This window comes from Myripristis murdjan, chromosome 9 (genome assembly GCF_902150065.1).
Source record: "Myripristis murdjan chromosome 9, fMyrMur1.1, whole genome shotgun sequence".
Lineage (NCBI taxonomy): Eukaryota > Metazoa > Chordata > Actinopteri > Holocentriformes > Holocentridae > Myripristis > Myripristis murdjan.
In genome coordinates this window covers 37,459,164-37,466,707 of record NC_043988.1, presented here as the reverse complement: position 1 = coordinate 37,466,707, position 7,544 = coordinate 37,459,164, and the positions used below count along the sequence as shown (strand labels likewise).

General features: G+C 47.5%; 1 protein-coding gene across 1 annotated transcript in view; it reads right to left on the bottom strand.

The window, feature by feature from the left end:
* Positions 1-7,544, bottom strand: part of LOC115365029 (glutamate receptor ionotropic, NMDA 1-like) — a 74,993-nt gene that overhangs the window by 17,732 nt on the left and 49,717 nt on the right. Inside the window, exons 13-19 of the mRNA XM_030059741.1 lie at positions 7,384-7,519; positions 6,121-6,248; positions 5,698-5,862; positions 1,727-1,845; positions 659-771; positions 322-470; positions 74-231 (exon numbers count right to left, since the gene is read on the bottom strand). Of these exons, the coding sequence (XP_029915601.1) occupies positions 74-231; positions 322-470; positions 659-771; positions 1,727-1,845; positions 5,698-5,862; positions 6,121-6,248; positions 7,384-7,519 (968 nt within the window). The remainder of the gene's footprint in view (positions 1-73; positions 232-321; positions 471-658; positions 772-1,726; positions 1,846-5,697; positions 5,863-6,120; positions 6,249-7,383; positions 7,520-7,544) is intronic.

Sequence of the window (7,544 nt, the reverse complement as noted above, 5' to 3'; positions counted from 1 at the left end):
TGGAGCGTTCCTTTAAGGGGAAGCCATGAGCTCGGGGGCTAACTCTAGATGTAGGCTGTGTAGAATGGCCTACTTGTCTCGGACGGCCTGGATGGCCTCGGCGGCGCTCTCGTAGTTGTGTTTCTCCATGTGCCGGTACATGGTGCTGAGCTCCACCTGCCGCCGGAAGTAGATGTCCACCGAGCTCTGCTTCACTGTGGCGTAGATGAACTTATCTGATGGGTTACGCAGCTGCAACACAGCACAGCACAGCACAATAGAACAGCATGCAACAGAACACTGTGTTTGTGTGTGTGTGTGTGTGTGTGTGTGTGTTCTCACCCTGGGGTCGTTGATGCCAGTGATGCGCTCCTCAGGCCGGTCCAGCACCAGGAAGGCTGCCAGGTTGGCAGTGTACGACGCCACGATGATCATGGCAAAACCCGCCCACACCATACCCAGAATCCTCGCTGAGAAACTCCTGGGAGCTCCTGATCACACACACACACACACACACACACACACACACACACACACACACACACACACACACCAAAAGACAATATTATTGACACACAGGAGATACACTGTATGCCACACTGGGCTGATATCCTGATTGGAGGTTGGACCGTTCTAACCTTCTCCTATCCCAGAATGCATCAGCAGGAGGACCACCCACCTTCTCCTATCCCAGAGTTCAGCAGTACTCCCCATGAGAACCACATGGCGGAGGACAGGGTGAGGGCGTCTTCTTCTTCTTCTTCGCTGTTCACTTTAAACCTTCCAAACGGGCTGGGGGGGGGGGGCAGGAGGCACCGTCAGCGCACGGCAGGCCGTCACATCACGTCACGTCACGTCACGTCATGTGTCTCAGGTCACGTCACGTCATGTGTCTCAGGTCACGTCACGTCAAGTCATATCATGTCATGTTCTGTGTCGTATTGTTGCATGTTGGACTACACTGTTATGTCATGCAGTGTTTCCTCTGTCATGTCATGTGACTTATGCCATGTGTCTCATGTCATGTCAAGTCATCTTATGTCATCTTACATGTTTTACTCCCACGTGTTATTTGATGTTGTATCACGTTGCTCTGTCATGCAGTGTCTTCTGTCACGCCACGTCATGTTTTCTAGAGTCATGTCATGTCACAGTAAGTCATGCTATGATATCATCTGTTATTTTATGTTTATTATGTCATGCCATGTTGTGTGTTATGTTTATTATGTGATGTCATGTGGTGTTATGCCGTGTCATGTGGTGTTGTGCCGTGTCATGTGGTGTTATGCCGTGTCATGTGGTGTTATGCCGTGTCATGTGGTGTTGTGCCGTGTCATGTGGTGTTATGCCGTGTCATGTGGTGTTGTGCCGTGTCATGTGGTGTTGTGCCGTGTCATGTGGTGTTCTGCCGTGTCATGTGGTGTTCTGCCGTGTCATGTGGTGTTCTGCCGTGTCATGCGGTGTTCTGCCGTGTCATGCGGTGTTATGCCGTGTCATGTGGTGTTATGCCGTGTCATGCGGTGTTATGCCGTGTCATGTGGTGTTATGTTATGCCGTGTCATGTGGTGTTGTGCCGTGTCATGCGGTGTTCTGCCGTGTCATGCGGTGTTGTGCCGTGTCATGCGGTGTTGTGCCGTGTCATGCGGTGTTGTGCCGTGTCATGCGGTGTTATGCCGTGTCATGCGGTGTTGTGCCGTGTCATGTGGTGTTATGCCGTGTCATGTGGTGTTATGCTGTGTCATGTTACCTGAACCGGTCTAATAGGTAAAGCATCACTGCCACCACGTGGACCGACAGACCGACTAACAGCCACAGTGTGCTCTGGAACGGCTGCATGAACGAGTCCAGAGTGCTGCGAGGGATTTCCTGCACACACACACACACACACACACACACACACACACGTTAACACATCATGGTCAGTGTTCAGTGGGCGATGCAGTCAAAATGTTCTCTGTGTTCTTAGCAATGGTTTGTATCACACTGCATCATCACTGGGCAGGAACATCCAGAACCTCACCACATAATACTCTGTGTTCCACAGAGAACCTGATAATACACTGTGTTCCACAGAGAACCACATAATACACTGTGTTCCACAGAGAACCACATAATACACTGTGTTCCACAGAGAACCTGATAATACACTGTGTTCCACAGAGAACCACATAATACACTGTGTTCCACAGAGAACCACATAATACACTGTGTTCCACAGAGAACCACATAATACACTGTGTCCACACGTCCACATAGCAAACAGCTCCTCCAGACAAGCCAACCTCTCCTGTGGGGTTCCTCAGGGCTCCATCCTCGGTCCCATTCTGTTCTCCCTCTATATGCTCCCCCTCAGTTATGTCTTCCAACGCCATAACATCTCATTCCACTGCTATGCGGACGATACACAGTTCTACTTACCTCTCAACACTGATGACCCCACCGACCTGGACCACCTGAAGGACTGCCTGGGCGATGTGAAAGAATGGATGGCTCAGAACTTTCTACAGCTGAACGACAGCAAGGGGGAAATCCTCCTGATTGGCCCCTCCACCGCTGTCACTCAGCTCACCAACAACTTAGGAAGCTTGTCAACGCTGGTGAAACCTTATGTCAAGAACCTCTGGGTCATTTTCGACTCCGCGCTCAACTTTGACCGACAAGTGAGCTCTGTGGTGCAATCTGCTTTCTACCAACTACGCATCATATCCAAAATTAAAGCCTTCCTCACCCCCAGTGACCTACGGAGGGTTGTCCTCATGCTAATTTTTTCTCGACTTGACTACTGTAACTCCCTCTACGCTGGGGTCACTGACAAAACCATCTCCCGCCTGCAGTTAGTCCAAAATGCCGCTGCCAGGCTGGTGTCAGGCACCAAAATGAGGGACCACATCTCCCCTGTCCTCATCTCCCTCCACTGGCTCCCTGTGAGGCAGAGAGTGAAATTCAAGATCTGTATGTTCGTCTTCAAGGCTCTCAACAATCTTGGCCCAGCCTACATCAAGGACCTCCTGGACCTGTCCTCCACCTCCAGGCCCAGGCGTAACCTCAGGTCCGAGGACCAACTGTGCCTGAGGGTCCCACGGACTAATTTAGTGAGGCAGGGGGACCGTTCCTTTGTGGTAATGGCACCAAAGTTGTGGAACAGGCTCCCTCTGGACATCAAGTCTGCCCCCACTCTCGAGTCCTTCAGGGCCAAACTGAAAACTCACCTTTTCAATGGGGGTCTCTGATTTGGTATGCTGTGTGTTGTGGAGTGTATGGCTGTGTCCGAAATCACTCCCTAATCACTATATAGTGCACTATATAGTGATTACGCCATTTTGTAGGGGTGTCCGAATGTCTAGTGATTATTAATGTTCACTATATAGTCCACTAGATGTATCCCACAATCCACCGCAAAATGTAGTGGACATCCGATGGTCACTAACCAGGCAATATATCCCGTCATGCATTGCGGAACGGCGCCGAACAACGAGCGAAGTCGTGTCCGAAACGGTCCACTATTGAGTTCACTATATAGTCCACTACATTGAATTCCCTATATAGTGAGTAGGGAGTAGTGAGTGAGTGAGTGATTTCGGACACAGCCTATGTGAGATGAATGTGTGGGTCTTCCTGTTCTTCTTGTCATGTATTGTCTCTTTTGTTCCCGGGCTGCGCCCTGGGCCAATGTAATAGTTGGATGGGGGGCGCATTATAACATAACATAACATAACATAACATAACATAACATAACTGTGTTCCACAGAGAACCACATAATACACTGTGTTCCACAGAGAACCTGATAATACACTGTGTTCCACAGAGAACCTGATAATACATTGTGTTCCACAGAGAACCACATAATACACTGTGTTCCACAGAGAACTTGATAATACACTGTTCCACAGAGAACCACATAATACACTATGTTCCACAGAGAACCTGATAATACACTGTGTTCAACAGAGAACCTGATAATACACTGTGTTCCACAGAGAACCACATAATGCACTGTGTTCCACAGAGAACCTGATAATACATTGTGTTCCACGGAGAACCTAATAATACACTGTGTTCCACAGAGAACCTAATAATACACTGTGTTCCACAGAGAACCTGATAATACACTGTGTTCCACAGAGAACCTGAGCAGATGATGTGCTGCGTTCTGTCAGCAGGGCGGTGTGTGTGTGAGAGGAACGTGCGGCTGATCAGTGATCAGTGTGTGAGAACACAGCGGCACGACCAGCAGATCAATACAGAGAACCGGCCTGCAGGAACACAACACGCTGATCCAGTGACTCAGTGTTCTCTGTGGAACATTAACAGCATGTTCAATGCAGAACGTCCACGCTGCTGCTTACTGAGTGTTTCCTCCTGCATCCTGATCCTCTGGTTTCAAAGTTGGTTCACTTGTTCGTGAGGCTTTAAATGACCTTCATCATACAAACATCAGAGGTTTTTTTCCTTTCATGTTCTAGCCAGATCACTGAGGTTCTCCACAGCTTCCCTTTTAAACGTTCCTCATGAGTCCCGTGAAGCCGCGGCTGCCTTCTGTCTTCATGTCTCTAAAGGTGGAACAGAACGACGAGCTTGCTGTGCGCCTTTAACATGAAACTACAGACCTCTCTTTACAGCCTGGCTTTTATTCTGAAGTAACGTTACAGCCTTAGTTTTTCATATTTGTTTTTATTCTTGTGTTTATTGCATTTTATTCTGATTTGTATTTTATTTTATTTTCTTGACTTCGTGATGAAATTAAACACCTGTTTCCTTGTTTTTTCCTATTTGAATCAGCAGCAAACGTCCACATAAAAACCGTGAGCCAGGAAGAAACGACCTGAGAGCTCTTTCATAAATTATTGTAATTACGTGAAAAAATGGGCCTAATTCAAACAACACTAACAACTTAGATGAACAGCTACCATAAAAAATGCTTACTGGCTTGACTCCAATAATTTAACAATATGTTAAATTATTATTTGTTTTAAAAATGTAAATTACTTATCAAACAGACCAAACAATTCAGCTGCCAATGAATGAGCAGTAGTATGCATGTGATAACATAGATTGAAAAATAATCCAAAGTGATACCTCTTCTCTGAATAGACAAGCTAAGCCAGTGTGCTGCTGTTAGCCAGTGAAAATAGAGGGGAGTGGCAACTCTTCGCTTGATTACACAATCTATGTCAGCGCTGCTGTAGCTGGAGAGTTTCTTTGCCTTTGCCAGACATACGTTCATATTTCACACAAAACAGCATTTCATTCAAATTATGTCAAAAAAACTGCCCAAAAAAAAAAAAAAAAAACTCATCAGATCTGCACGATTCACACAGGTCACCCAAATGGCCACGAAAAAAGCGAGTTGCGCTTCTCAGCGCGCTGTTTGCATCCCTGGATCAGCTCAGAGAGCTTCACCACCACCAGCAGAGACGAGCTCACTGCTACTCATCATGTTCAATCAATGTTTAATGGAGAGAGAGAGAGAGAGAGAGAGAGAGAGAGAGAGAGAGAGAGAGAGGATGAAAGAAATGAAAGCAGATCAGTGTGAGACTGATTTAGGCCACACACACACACACACACACACACACACACACACACACAGTGACAGTCAGACCAGACCAGTCTGATCTGGACTGGTCTGGTCTGATCTGATCCATCCAGTCCAGTCTGGCTCATCAGACCAGTCTAGTCCGGTCCGGTCTGGTCCGGTCTGGTCCAGTCTGGGCACTGACCTTCTTGACGAGGATGGTGAGCCCCTGGTACTTGAAGGGCTTGGAGAACTCGATGTACTGAGCGCGCTCGTTGTTGATGGTGAGCGGAGCCACGATCATGTCGGCCAGGCCGCCCAGCAGCTCTCCCATCATGCCGTTCCACTCCTTCTTGTTACTGTTGTTCACCTGGAGGCGCACACACACACACACAGCCACGTCACACACCCCTGCTCCGCCGGTAACCATGGCAACACGCCTGGACTCGCCCTCAGTATCCCGTTTACACTTTGTCCTCTACAGTCAGACAGACTGCTGGCTAAAATCAATTTCAAAAATCTGAGAGTGAAATCAGTTTTTGTTTTCCACATGAACACACACACACACACACACACACACACACACACACACACATACATACATACACAGACATACACACACACTTACGCGCTCTTGTGTGCCAAATTTCCCATCAGCCACCAGGTGCACCTCGTAGGTGAAGTTCATGTTCATGGCCAGCTTGATGAGCAGGTCGATGCAAAAACCATAGCAACACTGAGGCACGATGGGCTGGCCTGCACACACACACACACACACACACACACACACACACAGAGAGAGAGAGAGAGAGAGCTGAGCTGACTGATCGATCAGATATTGGTGTGTATTCGCGATGTGCAGATCAGCTGAGTCTGCATTAATCATCCTCTAACCCTAACCCGCCCAGATGAACTGGAATGTCTGCATGTGATGTGACTGAGCAGAGAAAACAGGTTTCATCCTGTCAGATCTCAGGGACCATGATCACCATGTCGTTTGTTCAAAGTTCACAGAAAATGAAGGAAACCTGGCAGGAAACCAGTGGACGTTCAGAACGCAGCGAGACAAAAGGCACATCTGTCACAAAATAAGCAAATTAATTTCCACGCAGCTTCAGCCTTCAGTCACATGTTGGAGTTCATGGCTTGGACAGAATGAGACTTTTATTAATGTATCTTTAATATTTTATTAATAATATGTGGACTGTTGCCAAACCCACTGACTGATGAGAAGGTTGAGAGTTAGAATTAGATGTAAAATCATTAGAATCAGGGGCTGGTGATGCACGGCTCGGCTCTGATGTCATCCCAATCCACCTGAATTAATTATTATTTGGCTCCGCCTCTTCCTGTCTCTGTTGCCTTTGGAGCGACGTGGAGCGACGTGGAGCGACGTGGAGCGCCTCGAGCTGCCAGCTGATTCCTGTTCTGTGAGTCGTGTTGATGCGTGAGCGTTTTTAAAGATGGCAGCGGCTGCTGTCAGAAACTGTAAACGCTTCCGCAGAGAACACGGTGAAACATGTAAAATGAAAACTACTAAAACTAAAATGAAAACTAAACTCTGCCGTTCTAAAGTGGAAACACAGAGGAAAACCCAGGCAGACAGCCGAGCTCAGCGTTTATCAGCAGGATGGCTGCTTTACTCCAAACATCACGTTTCCGGAATTTGTTCAAATTTATTTCACCAACATTTTGGGCAGAGTTGAAATATTTTGACATTTTAGACGATCAATTAATAATTAATATTGTCCTCATTAATGAGGGATTATTTCATCTGCGATTAATCAGAGTTAATGCTTATGACTCCGCCCACAGGTATGACTGCAATCTGCACGTCACTAGTGTGTGTGTGTGTGTGTGTGTGTGTGTGTGTGTGTGAGTGTGTGTGTACCTGGGATAGTCCCATTGGGGCCGGTGCAGATCACCTTCTTGATCACCACTCCGTTCACGGTGTACTCCTCCTTACACGTCCCGTCGCTCTTCGTCGGCTTCACGTAAACAAACGGCTCCTGGTGGATCGTCACAATCTGACACACACACACACACACACAC